At 44.0% G+C, this 19,549-nt stretch overlaps 1 protein-coding gene across 2 annotated transcripts in view; it reads right to left on the minus strand.

The window, feature by feature from the left end:
• LOC102181144 (acyl-CoA dehydrogenase family member 10) overlaps positions 1-6,245 on the minus strand; it is a 48,955-nt gene extending 42,710 nt beyond the window's left edge. Inside the window, exons 1-2 of one of the 2 annotated variants that reach the window (XM_018061233.1) lie at positions 6,138-6,245; positions 3,790-3,989 (exon numbers count right to left, since the gene is read on the minus strand). In XM_018061233.1, coding sequence (XP_017916722.1) covers positions 3,790-3,976 — 187 coding nt within the window. In that variant the 5' untranslated portion in view covers positions 3,977-3,989; positions 6,138-6,245. The other variant, XM_018061234.1, reaches the window with a different exon arrangement.

Here is a 19,549-nt window from a genome sequence, read left to right on the forward strand (position 1 = left end):
AAGTACATGAGGGAATAAATCAGATTCTGACAACATTCCAAAACAAACCCTTCATTTGGTAAACTGAAGTAATCCTTCAGGGCAGTGTAGCTGGTACACTGAAACATTCGAATGGAGGATGGTGTCTTTGAAAAATAACAAAATTCTGTCTGTAAAGAGCCAAAGCAGTGGATGGATTACTATTGTGTACTTAGGGAAATGCTGGGATAGTGGATACTTTTTCCTGCACAAGAGGGTTTTCTCTTTCTATAATATACCTGCTTATAGGGCAAAAACATGTAGCATCCATAATTATATCTAAGATATAAGATACTTAACACAAAGTTTTTGTTTAATGTAGTGGCTGTGCACTGAAAATATTTCAGACAACACAGAAAGGTATAAAAAAGAAAACAGAATGACAAAGCAATCTCATTCTTCAGAAATCACCAACAGGACCAACTCAGTACGTCTTCTGAGAACAGCAGGTCTTTTAAAACTCAACCCAAATAATACCTCTTTAATTTTAGAACTAAAGTTAGAACAATTTTTAGGATCTTAAGAGTTGGTAAGCATGCAAGGAAAGGCTCTCTCTCCTACGCTGCTGATGTGGGTGTAAATAAGCACAACCTCTATGGAGTGCAACATGTTAAATGCACATTTACAATTGATGTAGCAATTCTGCTTCCAGGAATTTCTCCCAAAGATATATTTATAAATGTAAGCAAAGATTATGTATACCACTGTTGGGCAGACTGCTTACAGTGAAAACTAGAAACTTACATGTATGCTAATAAAGGGCTTGTTAAAGCGACCATGGTACATTCATATAATGAAATGCCACATAGATGTTAAAAATGTGTAAACTAGGTCACAGGTCAGCAAATTATGGCCTGGGGGCCAAATCTGTCTCCGATCTACTTTTGTGGATAAAGCTTTACTGTAACATAATCACACCTACTTGTTGACTATTGCTATGGCTGCTGCTGGCTCCAATAGTAGAGCTGAATAGTACCCCTGACAGAAAAAGTTTGCTAATTCCTGAACTAGACCTATGCCTGCTATTGTTGTTGGTTAGTCACTAAGTGGTGTCCGACTCTTTGCAACCCAATGGACTGTAGCCTGCCAGGCTCCTCTGTCCATGGGATTCTCTAGACAAGAATACTGGAGTGGGTTGCCATTCCCTTCTCCAGAGGATCTTCCCAACCCAGAGACTGAACCTGAGTCTCCTGCATTGGCAGGTGGATTCTTTACCACTGAGCTACCTGGGAAGCCCATGCCTACTGATGTAGAAAATTTGGCAAGGCATTTTACTAGATCAGAAAAAAATAAAGGTACATCTAACAGTTTGTACGAAAAGCGAGAGTGGTAGTCACTCAGTTGTGTCCAACTCTGTGATCCCATGGACTGTAGCTCACCAGGCTCCTCTGTCCATGGAATTTTCTAGGCAATAATACTGGAGTGGGTAGTCATTCCCTTTTCCAGGGGATCTTCCCAACCCAGGGACTGAACCCAAGTCTCCTGCATTGCAGGCAGATTCTTTACCATCTGAGTCATCAGGGAAGCCCAAACAGTTTGTATAGCATGACCCAATCAGTGTAGACACAGTACACACACACACACACACACACACACACACACACACACACACACACACACGTTCCTGTGTATATATTGGGAATTTTCGGAAGGATAAACAAATTTTTCACAATGATAACCAATGAAGGCTAGAACTGCGGGGAAGGGATGGAGGTGACAATAAGAAATTGGCCTTTGTATTTTTTAAATCCAAAGTATGAAATATACTTTTAGTACCAGCTATTTAATAAATATGGTTGGCATAAGTGAGTTTCTGAATAGAAAAAAATTGATTAAATCTCTGTTTCTCACAATTACAAAAATGAATTCTCAAAAGACTAAATACCCAAATCAGGAAAGAAAAAAAAAAAACCCTCTTAAAGTTATAAAACAATATACAACATCTTTATGAATGTCAAGGAAAGAAAGACTTCCTTAGCCTAGACACTTTACACTCAAGCCATAAAGAAAAACACAGATGATTTTGATGACAAGAAAAATGAAAATCCTGGTATTGCAAAAGCATTATAAGATAAAAACACAAGTCAATAACAACCACAAGCCTTACTAAGTACTCAAAAGATTCCGGGCACTGCTGAATAACATATCATTTAAAAGTATAAGCAGGATTTGAAAAGGCAGAGGAGGCAAGGAAGGGTAGCTTCAAGCAGAGGGAACAGAACCTGCAAAGGCACAGGAGTATAAACACATTTGGCAATTTTAAAGAGCATCAAGTAATTGAAGGTAGCTGAAATGTGGGTGTACATGGCAAATGGTGTGAAAAAAGGACGTGAGAGCTGTTTGTGAGAGGCCCTGGAACCAGGTAAAGCTTCTGGTCTTGAAGGGAAAAAAACTGCAGGCAGTCAAGGATCTGAAGCAGGAGAGGGAAGGGAGAAGATGTGATGTGTGTTTTAGAAGGGCAGTTCTAGGGGCTGTGTGGAGGGGGTATAAAACCCAGAGGCGAGAGGTAGAGTTAGCAGTTAGGAGGCTGCTGTGATCAAGCAGGTGGGAGAATTTAGGGATACAACATGTGCAGTGGCAGTAGCAGTAGAAAGAAGAGAACAGCTTCTCAAGGTGTTCTGGAAAGAGCTGAGAAAATTCCTGCCAAGTGATCTTGATGTTCGCTGTAAAAGCAGAGATTGAGCTATCTGCCAAGGTTTGGTCTGGAGAAGTATGATGGCTCCGAGGGGAGTTTGGAACAGCCCTGTAGTAAGTTCAAGAGGAATATCAGTGGAGGAATAGAGAGCCTGAGGGCTCACTTGCAGCTGAGCTAAAAAACAAAATAAAACAAAAAATAGCTCAACCAGTTAGCAAAGCTCGGTAATTTTTCAACCAGGGGCACAGAAAACCTGACCTTGGGTTGATTTAGCATACAAAACTGCCCAATCAGCAACCACAGTCTGTCAAAAGAACAGAGACCTCTGGTCCTTCCTGGTGGCTAGAATGCACATGTGATGGCAGAAAGTGAAGCAGCCAAACCTGATCCACGAGGTGAGAGTGGAAATGGGGTGTGCTCACAGCAGAGCAACACAAGGAAAACAACCCAGGGCCCTGATACCACAGAGCAACACACTAGCCCAAGACACACACCTGGACTTTCACGTAAAAAACACATTTAACTTCAATCTTGTTTCAGTCAATGTTCTGTTAGGTTTTCTAACACTTCAAGCCAAACAAATCAAACTTAAGTCAGTTCAACTGAGTGCATAAAAAGGTAATACCAAAAAGAGCTGAAAAAGGAAGGATCAGAGCCTAGACGTTTGTCTTGTAACAAAAGCAGGTGTAGAGGGAGGTTGATGGAAGAGGAAAGGTTGTGATCACAGCGGGGAAGGCGGCAGATTTCAGCATTCACAAGTAGTTCTCAGGGAAAGGTAGTTAAATTCTACCTATAACATTGACAATAACAATGGCAGCTTGTCATTTTTTGAGAAGTTCAGATGAGCCAAGCACTCAGTCTGCTAATCAAGTGCTTTCCATGAATAATCTCACTTAACCATCTCCTAGCACCAAAGATGTACAGACCATTAGCTCTAATTTAATGATGAGGAAACTAAGACTCAGAGAAGTGAAATCACTTGCCCAAGATCCTCAGCAGCACTAACTGTTGCCTGGAATTTGATTCAAGGGCAAGAATAGCACCCACTGAAACACACTGTCATCTCCCTTCACCACCCTCCTTTCCCCCACCCCACGCACCCCGGTCTCCCAAGGTGAAGGAGAATGAAGACTCACCTGCAGCCACTCTCCCTGGAGAAGGAAGCAGAACTCCGCCCATGTCAAAAATCACTGCTCTGTACGGGCCGCCTCCAGAATGTGTCCATCTCCAGGCTCCCGGGTGCCTGCCCTGAACGTGTTTCAGGAAGGCCGCCCTCCAAGCCCACTGGAGCTGGGAGGACTGCAGAAGCTGCCTTAGGCACATGTTGGGGCCAAGGCTGTGAAGCAGAAACAGGACATGATTAGCCTTCACTGCCTCCAAGTCGACCTCTGTCCTGGCACTCAGGTGCCACCTGCACGTCTACTGACTTCCAACCAGCATTTCAGACACAACCAGAGCTGAACTCAGTGTCTCTGCCCTCCATGACAACTCCTCAGTCTTCCAGCCAGACACCTCCATTCTGGTGCTCGGTGTGACTGGTCATTCCTCCCAAAGCTCTCCATCTACTCTCTTCATTCCCACTGCATGATCTCACTCACAGACCTTTGCAGCAGCCTCCTAAGTGGTCCCCTTGCCTCTTCATTCAAAATTGCAAATTTGATCATGTCCTACCCCCATTTAAAATCTCCAGTGCCTCTCCACTATCCTCAAGATAAACTCTCAGCCCCTTAAGCCACCTGAAAAGGCCCTCTGAGAACTTCTTCTCCCCTCTGGGCAGCAGCTCTCCTTTGTACTTCACCTTAGCCTGGGTGATCTCAACACTCACGTCCACAGCAGCTTCACTGAACACGTGATGCCCTCCTCCTGTGGCCAGGCCTTAGCATATGCAGTTTCCCTGGCCTGAATGCTCCCTTCCATCCATTACCTGAATAACTGCCCATTGTCCCTCGGGTTGTAGTTTGCCTGTCACTTCCTTCATGAAACCTCTTCTGGCCACCAGAAGAGACAGATGAGCAGTCTCTCCTGTACTCTCTCAGGGTGCCCTGTACTCAATTCCTCTTGGCACTCATGATGCCACCACACTATCATCCCTCCTACAGAGCAGGGCGATGACCTCCTGATCTTCACTGCCTCTTTCCTAAACTTACTTTCAACAAGTTCGGGGAAAACAAAAATATACACACAACAGCTACATGTATATATAGATACATAAACATTTTCACAGGAATAGACATAAATGTGGCAAAATGTTAATAATTAGTGAAAGGCACATGACGAGAGGTATATGAGAGATCATTGTACTATTGTTTCAAATTTTTCAGAGATCTTAAATAAAAACCTGGGAAAACAAAAACAACAAAATTCTACTCGCAGCCAGTTCCCCTTGAAAATCTTGAAGTTTCTCATACGATGTCTAAGGAGCCGGTTAGAGCAAAACAGGTTGGTAAGACAGCCTGCATGTTCATGGGAGTCACCTCAGTGCCACCATAAGGACTAAATAAAGTATAAAAATCTAAAGAAAGAATTCTTAGGAAGTAAATGTTCAAGATGATACAGTGTGTTTCTTATGTAATTGGAAATTTGCTGGATTGGGGCATGAATGCTGAAATGAAAAGTGTAGAGATTATTTGCATTTGGGGTTTTATTTATGTTCTTATGCCAAGGCCAAAGTTAATGATGGAAGGAGAAATTTATTTATAGGCTCCAAAAAGTGTCAACATGTTCTGTGTGAGGGCTTAACAGAGATGAAAAGGGTGTCTGGACCTGAAAGGTTGACTTTCATTCTCATTGAGGACATCATGAAAGTGAAAGTCGCTCAGTCGTGTCCGACACTTTGCAACTCCAGGCCAGAATACTGGAGTGGGTAGCAGTTTCTCCGCCTCATACTCCTGCTAATGGATAATTCGGCAACTCTCCCATCACTGGCTTCCTTCTTCCTTCCAACTAAAGATGACGCTTCAGTTCTAGCCACGTACTGATTGTGGCTCATTTCATCATCACAGCTGTACAAAGATACTAAGTCAAGTTTACACAAAACTTAAGGTCACGAAACTGGTGATCAGGGTCTATTCCATAATCATCAACGTATCTCTACCGCCGTAACAGAGCCTGGGCTCTCAGTAAACTTTAAGAGATTAGTTAAGAGATTAGTCCGGGAGGGGGGCCCAGATGGATCTCCAGTTCAGGGCACTTAATCAGCCCACCGTCCTACCTTAACAGAATCAGAAACACTGCAACTAGTGCCAACTCCCCAGGCGGATTCAGCTCTCTGAGCCTCAGCGCACCTATCTGTAAAGCGTGGCTGACACAAAGCAGCTCTGCCTACAGCTGGAGCGAGATCAAACACCACAAAGAGACCAGAGCTCGGGTCTCTGCAGGGAGCGGGTTCCTCCAACAATCGGAGACCTAGCCGAGCCAGAGACTCCTCGCCGTCAGATAAGGCGGGCTGAGGGTACGTCCCCTCAGGCCTGGGAGCAAAACCCACCGATCCTCCTAAATAGTGTCCAAGTGTCCAGGAACCCTGTGACGTGCCTCCTCCAAGTCCTCTTGGAGATCCTGACGAGTGGGCGCGGGTTCACCTCGGAGCGAACACGGCCGTCACGTGGGCGCATCCAATCAGCGAGCCCGCTGATCCGCGCTTGCGTAACCTCAAGGGTCAGCGACGGTGGCCGGCAGGCGGCAGTGAAGGTTTTGGCTGTAAGCGTTGCACGTAGAGCCGGTGGCGCTGAGGTGGCGGCGGAGGTGGCGGCGGCGGTGGCGCCACCTGCTCCGGGGCGCTCATCCTCAAGGCTCCCCTCCCAGCCTCGCCTGAGCCCTCCGGGGCCTGCGCCGGCCCGCGCCTGCCCTATGAGCGGTGTCATCCACCCGCAGCTCCCAGAACACTCGCGGGTCCCCGCCGACTTCAGCTTCAGCGGTGAGTCCGCGGCCTCGCCGCCTCCCCGGTAGCCCGCGCCTGGGCCCCGGGGCTCGTCCTCTCAGAGTCTGAGTCCGGGCAGGAGCCTCGGCGAGGGCTTTCGCCTGAGGAGGAAGCCGAGGAGTGGTTGGGATCCCTCTCATTTCCCCCATCCGTTGGAGGACTTCCTGGTGCCTTCCCACCGGGGCTCTTTATATTTGGCGCGGCGCTCTCTCCAACCTGGTTGAGAGCCTAGTTGCGTGAGTTGATTTCCTCTTGGCTTTATGAAGACGAAATACCCAGCACTCTGATGGCTCCTGGGAAGGTTTAATTAAATCTTTCCTCTTTGGAAAACTTTCCATTAAGGGGCCCTTTAGCAGTAGTTAAAACTAAAATGTCCACACGTTCTGTATCTGAGCAACTGAATACTTCCTGGGCACTGTTTTCTCTAGTTGTCTTCATTCAACCGTGCTAGTTAAATGGGTGTGTGAGCCTTCTACAAACTAGGAAACTGAAGTCCTGGGATTAAGCGCCTTGCCCAGGATCATCTGTCCGATGGAATTCTAACACAGAGAGCTGGACTTGAAAGTCTGAGCACTTCATTCCCAGTCACACAGCCTCCTGAGGGGAAAGGCAGGTATGGCTCTGTTCCTTGAACCTCCATCAGTTATCTAACAATAGTTCAGTTCAGTTCAGTTCAGTCGCTCAGTCGTGTCCGACTCTTTGCGATCCCATGAATCGCAGCACGCCAGGCCTCCCTGTCCATCACCAACTCACAGAGTTCACTCAGACTCACGTCCATCAAGTGCGTGATGCCATCCAGCCATCTCATCCTCTGTCATCCCCTTCTTCTCCTGCCTGCAATCCCTCCCAGCATCAGAGTCTTTTCTAATGAGTCAACTCTTCTCATGAGGTGGCCAAAGTACTGGAGTTTCAGCTTTAGCATCAGTCCTTCCAAAGAAATCCCAGGGTTGATCTCCTTCAGAATGGACTGGTTGGATCTCCTTGCAGTCCAAGGGACTCTCAAGAGTCTTCTCCAACACCACAGTTCAAAAGCATCAATTCTTCGGCGCTCAGCCTTCTTCACAGTCCAACTCTCATGACTACTGGAAAAACCATAGCCTTGACTAGACCGACCTTTGTTGGCAAAGTAATGTCTCTGCTTTTGAATATGCTATCTAGGTTGCTCATAACTTTTCTTCCAAGGAGTAAGCGTCTTTTAATTTCATGGCTGCAGTCACCATCTGCAGTGATTTTGGAGCCCAAAAAAATAAAGTCTGACACTGTTTCCACTGTTTCCCTATCTATTTCCCCTGAAGTGATGGGACCAGATGCCATGGTCTTCGTTTTCTGAATGTTGAGCTTTAAGCCAACTTTTTCACTCTTCTCTTTCACTTTCATCAAGAGGCTTTTTAGTTCCTCTTCACTTTCTGCCATAAGGGTGGTGTCATCTGCATATCTGAGGTTGTTGATATTTCTCCCGGCAATCTTGATTCCAGCTTGTGTTTCTTCCAGTCCAGCGTTTCTCATGATGTACTCTGCATAGAAGTTAAATAAGCAGGGTGACAATATACAGCCTTGACGTACTCCTTTTCCTATTTGGAACCAGTCTGTTGTTCCATGTCCAGTTCTAACTGTTGCTTCCTGGCCTGCATACAGATTTTTCAAGAGGCAGGTCATTCAAAAAATGTAATCTAGCGTGTCTGACTTCTTCCACTTTCAGTTCAGTTCAGTCCCTCAGTCCTGCCAACTTTTTGCGACCCCATGGACTGCAGGCTTCCCTGTCCATCACCAACTCCCGTGGAGCCTACTCAAACTCATGTCCATTGAGTTGGTGATGCCATCCAACCATCTTATTCTCCGTTGTCCCCTTCTCCTCCCACCTTCAGTCTTTCCCAGCATCAGGGTCTTTCCCAGTGAGTCAGCTCTTCGCATCAGGTGGCCAAAGTATTGGGAGTTTCAGCTTCAATATCAGTCCTTCCAATGAATATTCAGGACTGATTTCTTTTAGGATGGACTGGTTGGATCTCCTTGCAGTCCAAGGGACTCTCAAGAGTCTTCTCCAACACCACAGTTCAAAAGCATCAATTCTTCGGTACTCAGCTTTCTTCACAGTCCAACTCTCACATCCATACATGACTACTGGAAAAACCAGAGCCTTGACTAGATGGACCTTTGTTGGCAAAGTAATGTCTCTGTTTTTTAATATGCTGTCAAGGTTGGTTATAACTTTCCTTCCAAGAGTGAGCATCTTTTAATTTCATGGTTGTAGTCACCATCTACAGTGATTTTGGAGCCCAAAAAATTAAAGTCTGCCACCGTTTCCCCATCTATGTACCATGAAGTGAAGGGACCAGATGCCATGATCTTACTTTTCTGAATGTTGAGCTTTAAGCCAACTTTTTCACTCTCTTCTTTCACTTTCATCAAGAGGCTCTTTAGTTCTTCTTCGCTTTCTGCCATAAGGGTGGTGTCATCTGCATATCTGAGGTTGTTGATATTTCTCCTGGCAATCTTAATTCCAGCTTGTGCTTCATCCAGGCTGGTATTTCGCATAATGTACTCTTCCACTTTGACATGTTTTAAAGACTCAACTGAGTAGCTCTGTGTTTTCAGAGCTCTTTCTCTTTGTGACTAGTGTTCCACTGTGTAGATGAACATCATTTATTATTCATTGATTTATTGGAAGTTTGGGTTTCCGATTTTGGCTGTTATGAATAAAACTATTATCAGCATTTGTGTAAAAGTAAAAAAAAAAAAAAGAAATACTTTTTGAGAACCCACTCTCTGTTGGAGTTTTAGTTGTGTGTGGAAAGGGATGCCTTGCTTTAATGGCACCAGCAGTTCACTCAAGTTCATGGAGACGAATGAAATAAACATTTACAGAATAAATGTAGAACTGCAGCTGTGACAAATGTGAAGGAAGGGAAGATAGTTTTTAGACAGCTATTACGAGAGGATGTGTTTGATTTGGGGAAGGGCCCTGGGCCTGGTGACGTGGGGAACTTCCCTGAGTGTGTGAATTTTGGAGCCATTAATTAAAAGACTGAATATGATTTAGTAGGCTACTGAGTTTTGAAAGTCAACTAAGTTGACATAAGCCACATATACAGTTCTACATGGGTCAGTCATTGATTCATTAATTTATTCAACAAATCTTTAAATAGCTTCCAATATGTGCTAGGCATTGTGATGTAAGTGCTGAGGATACAGTGCTGGGCGAAACACATGATCTCCACTCTGATAAAGCCTATAATCACAGATTTAGGGTGTGATGGCATAACACTAACCCAGGGTGTTTAAGAAGACTAAAAGTTTTTTAAAGTTTCTATTATTAGTGGACTTTAGCCTTCATTTGGGGTCCAACACAGAGTGTCACTCTACAAGTGCTACTGAAATGTTGGTTCATCTGAGCGTGATCACTGTCAAAGCTCTTATCTCCTTCATTTGCTTTAAAGTGCATGATTTTCACTAGAACTGCCCTGCATTTCTGAGTTTATTGCCCTGGGCATTAATTGACTGTCAGGTACAGCAGGAGCCCCAGAGGTGAGTGAGAGGACTACTGCAAAGGCATCTTACAGTCTTGAGGGAGGGCAGCAGAGAGAAAAGGGAAACCTGTGGATGGATACATTGAGAGTGGATTTATCAGGTATTAATCATTCACGTGTTCTTTAGTCGGAGAAATGTCTGAAGAGGAGATCGAAAAGAAGACACTAGCTTCAGCTGTTGCCTGTTTAGAAGGGAAGTCACCAGGGGAGAAAGCAGCAATCATACATCAGCATCTTGGTTGTTGAGAAATGACAGATGTGATCATTGAGACCATGAAGGCCAACCCAGGTATGCTTTCCAAAACCCTAGGCTATCTTCTGTAAGGTAAACCCATGGTAGCTTGTGTTGGAGTGGTGTTCAGTGAGCCTGTGATTAAGACCTCTAGCATACTTTAGCTTTTATTGCCTATGTTCCTTACATGAAGCTGTCAGGGTGGATTTCAGTTTCTCTAAATATTTCTTCTAAATTACTCATAACAAGCTAGGTTGACAACTCTCCTCAGTGAGGAGAGCTACTTAGCATGTAGGTCTGTGGCGATTCATGTTGAATCCAGATAGGCACGGTGTGACTCCTTGCCCCCGACCCCCTCCCCAGCTCACTCCATCCAGGGGAGTGGATGTGTATTGCATCTCCAGTGTGAAGAAGTGGTAGGTTTGGTTTTCAAACAATAGCCCTGAATATTTGTCTCACTTAGGAGTGTATGATAGAAGACACCTGCTTTCTTATGGTATTTCTAAACATAAAAGCCATCTCTGCATTTGAGGGTGTCAATGAGGTTTTTTTATGGGGCAGAGACCACTTTTAAGTTGAGATTCCCCCATAACTCCATAACTGTTTTGTGAATATAGTTCTTAACATAAGACATCTGGGTCCACAGTGGAGGTGAACACCACTCCCATTTTCTAATTTGGATTCTTTTCTGTGTGAGAACATCTCCGTCAGAGCCCCTTTACTTTCTCTCACAGCTTAAAATCTTCCTGACAGCTGTGGCAAACTCCAGTTCTCATTGTGTCCCGTAGGATGCTGTTTCCTATGGATGGCCTGAATTGCACAGGATAAGGAGAGTTAATACTTAAATTTCTGCCCTCTCACTCTTTTTTAAAATTCAAGTGATTTAAACCACTTTTAAAGAAATATTGCAAGGCATTTAATTTGGATCTGTGGAAAAAAAAATTTTGTCCAAGTTAAAGGCTTATGGAGACCTTTTTCATTCTGAAGAACCATGCATTGGTTGACTTATTCTTTTCTTTAGATAATTATGTCCACTGACTGGTTGCAAGTAAAACAGATGGAAAACTAGTACAGTATGAGGGTGATAGTTGCCCAAAGGAGAAAATAGATACCTTATAGTTAAAGGTAAGATATTTTACTAGTAATTACTAAATACCTATATCTACTGCTTTTTACTATTCCAACTGTCCATCAACTGGATAAAGACAAATGGATAAAGAGGGTATGGTGTGTGTGTGTGTGTGCATGTACACACACATACACACAATGGAATATTACTCAGCCATAAAAAGGAATGAAATATTGCATTTGCAGCAACACGTATGGACCTAGAGATTATCATACTAAGTGAACTAAGTCAGACAGAAAAAGACAAATATCTATCACTCATATGTGGAATCTAAAAAATAATACAGGTGAATTTATTTACAAAACAGAAACAGACATAGAAAACAAACGTATGGTGCAAACTACAACACTGTTCCAATTGTGGATATGTCTCATGATGTAAAATGTATGAAAAATGAATTTGCCTAATGGAAGAGATCACGAGTGACAAGAATAAAACCATTTTTTCTGTTGAAATCCAAATAGGATGCCATGTACTTACTAGAAAAATGAGGAGAAAAGGGTGGCCTGTCATGAGTATCCATGGTGACATGAGTCAACAGGAATGTGACTAGGTTGTAAATGAATTTAAACATGGAAGAACTCCTCTTCTGATTGCTACAAATGTGGCCTCCAGAAGGCTAGATGTGGAAGATGTGAAATTTGTCATCAATTTTAACTACCCTAACTCCTCAGAGGATTATCTTCATCGAATTGGAAGAACACTTACAGTACCAAAACAGGTACAGCATACACTTACATAACATAAAGCAAGTGAGTGACCTTATCTCTGTGCTCCTTGAAGCTAATCAAGCAGTTAATCCCAAATTGGTTCAGTTAGGCAGAAACAGTTTCAGATCATTTCAGAGGCAGGGGAGACATGCAGGCTGAGTGTCACAACAGATACTCTGTGGGCAAAACAGATGGACTAAATCCCTTTAGAGACAGAGAAAATTATGAAAGGGGTTACACTAGTCTGCTTAAGAGAGATTTGGGAGCAGAAACTCAGAATGTGGTTTATATTTGCTACAAATTACACCAGTGGGAGCTTTGGAAGCGATTTTGTGCCTGCTGGTATACAGACCAGTTTTAGAACCAGTAATCCAACAGGGACTTACCAGAATGGTTATGATACCATTCAGCAATATGGGAGTAATATTCCATATATGCACCATGGTGTGAACCAGCAAGTATTTTCATATCTGGCTACTGCAGCTGAGCCTATATTTGGTTATCCAGTGCAAACAGGATATTCTCAACAAGACTTCAGAAGTATGTGTAAACATCTGTTTTTCATAATTGCTCTTTATATGTTATCAGGCAAGATCGTTATTTAAGAAAAGAAACACGGGAAATGCAGAAATGACTGCACTGCAGCAGTAATTATGATGCGCTTTTTTGCTATTTAAGTTGGATATTTCTCTACATTCCTAAAACAGTTTTTAGGGGTTTTTTGTACTAAAAAGGGCAAGCAGTGTTTTCCCCAAAGTTAAGTGTACAGTGATTTGAAATACAATAAATGAAGGCAATGTGTGACATTCCCATAAAAAATATTTGAAGATTAAAAAAATATTTTTCTCTATCAAAATTTATTCTTCTGACTCAGTTTTCATCTAATTGGAATCCTGCTAATTTTTAGTTTCTGAAAGATGAGCTGAAAGCTACAATGGAAGAAAGTCTTCAGAAGCATCCCTCATTGCACCGAGAAGTAAAGATCAAAGTAAAGAAGGTGTAAATGCTGCTCCTGACTCTCCATCCAGGCAGCTTCCAGAACAGATTTCCTTCTTCAGTGGAAACCTCTCAGTTGAAACAGTTCACAGTATTATGCATCTATTCAAGACAAGGTGAGAAAAACACTGTTTCCTTTTGAGTTTGCCTATTTTTTGACATTGGGCAGAGAAAGTGCTCTTGCCCTGAAGGGAAGTGGATATTTTAAGCTTCAGAGGAATAGAACAATATTTTTTGTGTTAAAGAATTCCCTGGTGTTTATATTTAGCTAAATCTTGTAGATTGGCTCAAAGCTTCTTACAAAAGTGACATAGGTACACCTGAGAAAATACCTGGGAAAATACTCTATGAGAAGTTAGGCATGCAGGTGATTGGGAAGTTGAAGCAATATAGGAGATAGATGGGCACCACGTTAGACATTTACAGCTAGCCTCCCGTTTGCATTTCATGGGGCACGAAGAAGTGGGCTTCAAGCTGGATACTTAAAACTGTTAGCATTTTGTGAGACAAGAGATAGGTGGTCTCCAGTTAAGTTATTTACAATCAGCCTCTTGTTTGCCCTCCGAAATGGAAGTAACAATAGAAACAGGGTAAATAGTCAGTTTGTCTCTTGTAAACACCTTAAGGTAATAGTCCTGGCTACACCTATAGTCAATGTTATAATCATGACAAGGACAAAGAGGGGCAAAACCTTGTTTGAGTAAAGGATTAAGCGATCCCCCTCCCTCCCTCTTTTGAGACAAGGGAGACACTACACATGCCAGAAAGGCTCTTTGTGGGTCAGAAGTCAGGGGACAATGCCAGGCCATAATGAGTCTTGCTCCTCCCAGATGCCTTCACTTTGAGATCCGTCTTGGCTGAGGGGTATGAGTGTACCCCTAAGGGAGTGTCCCAGGTTAGGTCACGTGTGGAAAAAGAAACCAGGTAATTGACCTGGAGGAAGACAAAGACCTGGAAGAACTGACCTATATAAATGACTTAACCATCTCTTTATTGCTCTCCTCCTCACTGGGGGGATGTGCACACCCTTCCTCTCTGGGTGTGCATCTCTGCCTTGCTTCTGTCTTAACTAAGCAAACCATCTCTCTATGTGCTCTCCCACTTGTTGTACTATGTCTCTAATAAACTTTGTATCTATGTTTACAGTTTCTGCCTCTGACAAATGCACTGGGGGCAAAGATCCAGGGAAAAATTGCTTCTAGCCTGTAGCCCTTGCTGGTCTGGTAGCTAGGATTCCTGGTTTTCATCCAGGCTACCCAGGTTCAATACCTGGCCAAGGAATTAAGATCTCACTTCACGCCACTGCTTACTGCTGCCTTTCTGAGACCAGAAGGAAGATAGAAAAGAAAAATTATAAGTGATCCATATATCGTTGTAGTCTCATATTCCCGCCAAGTCTTTACTAAAGAAGCTTGTAGGTCAGTTAATTGATTGCAGTTTCATCATTTCTTTAAACTCCTTTCTGTGGTCCAAGCAAGGCTTGCTGGAGGCCAAAGGAAAGGAAGAGGTTGGCTTGGTAATCAATAAGCTGGGCCACCAGCTCCTTGGATATTGGTAGCTGACCTCTTTAAAAGTCTTTAAAGAGGACAGTCCTTGTCCTACCTTGTTTGCTCGGTCCCCACTGGGACACAGAATACTCAGGTAGCCATTTTGGATCACAGCTGTTGAAGTGAGTTTGCAGCATTTCAAAAGCAAATTGCATTGTAGGGGGCTTTTCTTTCCCCTCTATTCCAGCTATTCCAACCCAGCAACACTTTCTGTAATCTTCAGAGTCACATCCTCAAGGTTCAGAATTCTCTTTCTTATACTTAATTTTCAGAGAAGGCAGGGGCAGCCCACTCCAGTACTCTTGCCTGGAAAATCCCATGGATGAAGAAGCCTGGTAGGCTGCAGTCCATGGGGTGGCTAAGAGTCAGACACGACTGAGCGACTTCACTTTCACTTTTCACTTTCATGCATTGAAGAAGGAAATGGCAACCCACTCCAGTGTTCTTGCCCGGAGAATCCCAGGGACAGGGGAGCCTGGTGGGCTGCCGTCTATGGGGTCGCACAGAGTTGGACACGACTGAAGCGACTTAGCAGCAGTAGCATACTTAATTTTAGAACACAGATCATGTGTTTTTATGTAACTAATTGAGGTCTTACCTACTTCTTGGCAGAACCTTTGGATTTATTTAATATGTGGCCACATAGGATGTGGACGATATGTGAGTCGACATGCCTATAAGCACTTAGAGGAGACCAGCACACGTATGCCATGCAGCCCACCAACCATTGAGTCTGGGACTACGCTGGAGGTGAACACCACTCTCATTTTCTAATTTGGATTCATTATGTCTGAAAACATCTCCCTCAGAACTTTCTCTCAACCTTCTCACAGCTTGAAATCTTCTGACAGCTGTTGCAAACTCCAGTTCTCATGGTGCCCCATAGGGTGCTGTTTCCTATGAATGGCCTGCATTACACAGGATAAAGAGAGTTAATGCTTACACTCCTGCCCTCTCATTTTTTTTAAATTCAAATGACTTAAACCACTTTTTAAAGAAATATTGCATGGCATTTAATTTGGATCTGTATAAACAAACATTTTGTTCAAGTTAAAGGCGTAATTATGGAGACTTTTCGTTCTGAAGAAACACACCTTGGTTGACCCATTCTTTTCTTTAGATAATTATTTCTGTTGACTTGTTTCAAGTAAAACGGATAGAAAAATAGTACAGTATGAACGTGAGGGTGACACTTGGCAGGAGGAGAAAATAGATGCCTTACAGTTAGAGGTAAGATATTTTATTAGTAATTATACCTATGTCTACTGGTTTTTATTGTTCTAACTTGGAAGGTTGTTTGGGCTTTTAATTTTGCCATTTGCCCTGCATGTTAGGTTTTAAGATCTATATTGCTCTGAGGATTATTAAAATATTTTTATTCCATCTCATTTTCATCTTTGAAAGTCTAGGTTTCACTGAGTCTTACTACTTTCAGTGTCACATTCCTAGTTGTCTCAAGTTCATCATTAGGGTTGCCCTCTGTAGCTGTGATAAAACTGGAGATAAGAATCTTCCTGTTGGCATCACAGTAGCAGTTGGAAATTGAGCAGACTTGGTCAGGATGAGGAATCTCCAAAGCATCTTTCCATCCCGAGAAGCTTTTTCACATATATTGGGCTGGAGTTTATGAACTGGACCCTTTACAGATGTAGTCATTTGGGGGTATTCATATAATTAAACAACAAAATTAGCACAGTCTTCTTTTTCTCACTGAAGTAATTCCCATCTACTATAAAATTGATCTGTAAATGTTATGTTAAGGGAGGAATAGTTTAACATGAGGCCTATTTTATATAAATTTCAGAATGATGGTTTTAAAACCAAATACCTTAAACAGGAGGAAGTAGACATTTGAAACTTGATCATCTCCAGACTTTTAAGGTCAGTGGAATGGCCTAAAATAGGGTTGTTGTTACCATTAATAAATTGTATTAATTTGAAAAAGTTCAAATCTTTAATGTTAAAGTTTTTAGACTAAGTAACTATAACATATTAAGTATGTTTATTCGGTGATATTGAGAGTTATTCTCCATGTGCTGGGAACTCAACATTGAATAGACTCCGTGCTGTCATAGAGTGTACATTCTAGTGACACTCACACATTTTCCCAATTGTCCTTTCTTTCTGTTACCCTTTCATTCTCTTCTCTAGCCTGCAAACATGATTAGATTGCTTCTAGTCTCCTGGAACAGTTTCCAGAATGCAGATGTGACTTATTATCTCTCACAGTCACATCCATTGATTGAGCTCAGCTAGACAGGGCTTGCTCGTGTTGCACAGTAAAGGCACCTGGGGCCACAGGTTCAAGGTGGCTTCTTCACTCATATGTCTGACACCACATAGTTGCTTGGGTTTCCTGACTGTATGGCAGGCTCAGGCTAGTCTGACCTCTCACATGACAGCTGGTTTCCTCAGAGAGTTCTACAGTACCAGGGAGAAGACATGTAAGACTTCTAAGATCTAGCTTTAGATTTTGCCACCAAATTCCATTAATCAGCATGAGTCACAGGCCCCATCCAGGTTCACAGAGAGGGAGGAGAGCCTCCACCCCTGCCTGAGAGGAGCAGCAAAGAATTAGCAGCCACCTTTCCTGTACCACACTACTGTCATGATTGTTGTAACAACCAAGTTAGATTATTCTTTCAACCATTCAACAAATTTTTAGTGAACACCTGCGATGGGCCAGGTACTGTTCTAGGGCTGAGGACACAGTGGGAACCAAACTCAGTAAAGATCTATCTCTCATGGAGCTGGTATTCTGGTGGGCATAGAAAATCAGTCAGATATACAAGACAACCTCAGACTGCAGTCGTAAGTGCAAATGAGAGAAACAGGATCCAGAGAGTACCGAATAGGGGGAAGACAGAGAAGGCTAGCTCTGTGCTGTTGTGAGGAGGAACAGCTCCTGCCTCTGGGGAGAGACTGATGCTGGTTTAATGAAGCCAGTATCAGGGATGCACAGGCCTCTCCATTCACTCAGGGAAAGGGTCCTTAAGCAAAGCCACTATTCTCGTGTCAGAGTCTCTGCTCCCAAAGCCAAGCAGTGGCCTTAGGGGAGTACAGAGGGGAAATTTCCCCTGAGGTTAAGGAAGCTGGTCTCTCAGGGAGGGGGCTGAGGTCACTTTAGTCACTTCAACCAAGGTGAAGGTGAAGGCAAGGAAACCTGTCCAAGCTCTTCCTTGCCCAAGAGCTGTCCCAATATGGCTTGACCCTGGCTTAGGACTCCAGTCACTCTGGGCCAGGGTCTGGGACCTCAGACAAGATCAAGGCATGAAGCAAAGCCCAGAACTTAGTTGATGCCGGGGCCTGAGATATCAGGGCAGCAGGGCCCAGGGAGGGCTGGCTCGGCTCAGTGGCCAGGGGTTGAGACAAGAATCAGGATGAATCTGGATCTTTTAAGCACATTGCCCCATTTGTGTCACGTGGGACAAAGGACTTTACCTGCCCACACCTTCATTTCCTCATCTGTTGAGCAGGAATCACTGTAATACCCCTCACAGAGGGGCCCATGAGAGGCTTCCAGCTGTTGCCTTGAGCCTCATGGAGCGAGCATGCAAGGCAATGACCATAATGGTAGTGCCTGGGTGACACCAGAAGAACCAGGCAGTCTGGGTCCACTAGGGGTCACTTTCTTAGGCTCAAATTTGGCATTTCAGCACAGTGCCTCCCCAACCATCACGGCAGAATCTGAGCTGTGCACCTGCAGTAAAATGTCCCGGGCCTTCGGGAGGAGAGTGTGGGTGGACATCAGCCAGGTTCTTTGGAAATGTGTGTGGGTTCACATTAGTTGGTTGATCATCAGTCTGGAGGGGAAAGACACCTCTGTTTCTTCTTGCAGGAGGGCTGGGAAGTGGGTGACAGGTAGTTTCCAATGGTGGGAACCAGTGTGGCAGGAAGAGTTCAGGCTGGAAACCAGGTAGACCCCAGTTCAAGCTGGACTGGGCCACACCCTGCCCACATGCTCCCCTCTCTGAGAATCGACCTTGCCTCCTGCTGAACATGGAGGAGAGTGAAGCCCATGGGGAGAAGCAGAGATAACACCCATGGAGGAGGGAGGAGGGCCTGGCCCACAGTCTGTGACCACCCTGAGCATCTATTCCATTGCCACCCGGAGTGCAGGTTCAGGATTCACAGCTTCACACACACAGCTTCCCTGAAGCACTTGAAGGGGGAGGTCAGCTACAGAGAGAAGCAGGCTACGGTGGTGGGGTGAGCCCGGCTAACCTTGTGCTGTTTCCTTCTGACCAGGATGTCAGCACCTGGTCCCCAGAGGATGACCCCCCCCAAACCTGGGTTATGTCCTCAACACAGACAGTTGAGTATTTCTGAACTACATTCTGGTCGTAGGCCAGTATGATGCTGTTGTGACCACAGTAGATTTCTTGTCGGTCTTAATCTTGCGTACTGTCGTTTCTCTTCACCAAGGTCTTTAAGTCTGGGAGTGATGAGTTTCCATGTATGCTTTTGAGGGGTCCCTCTAGGGACAGCATGGAAAATCGGTCCTAGAGAGGAGGACAGGCTGCAACAGCAGAGAGCTGACGTGAAAAATAATTAGGGCCTGAGTAGAAGCAACAGGGCTGGCTGGGAGGGAGAGCATGGAGGCAGATTTGACAGGTCGCTGGGTGGAGACGAGGGAGAGGAGGAATGAAAGATGTGTAAGGATGCAGCTGACATACTGTGTCAGGCTAAAGTGTGAGCTTTTGTTCTCCACTCCTTGTGTATGACAGAATGTTCACAAAGTCTCTGAGACATATTTTCTTCTTTGTTCCCAAAGCTCATTTCCAAAATAACATTTTGGTAATCTGTGTTTTGGATATTGAAACAAAGAAAATTATCTAGCAA

The sequence above is a fragment of the Capra hircus genome, chromosome 17, assembly GCF_001704415.2.
Source record: "Capra hircus breed San Clemente chromosome 17, ASM170441v1, whole genome shotgun sequence".
NCBI classification, from domain to species: domain Eukaryota; kingdom Metazoa; phylum Chordata; class Mammalia; order Artiodactyla; family Bovidae; genus Capra; species Capra hircus.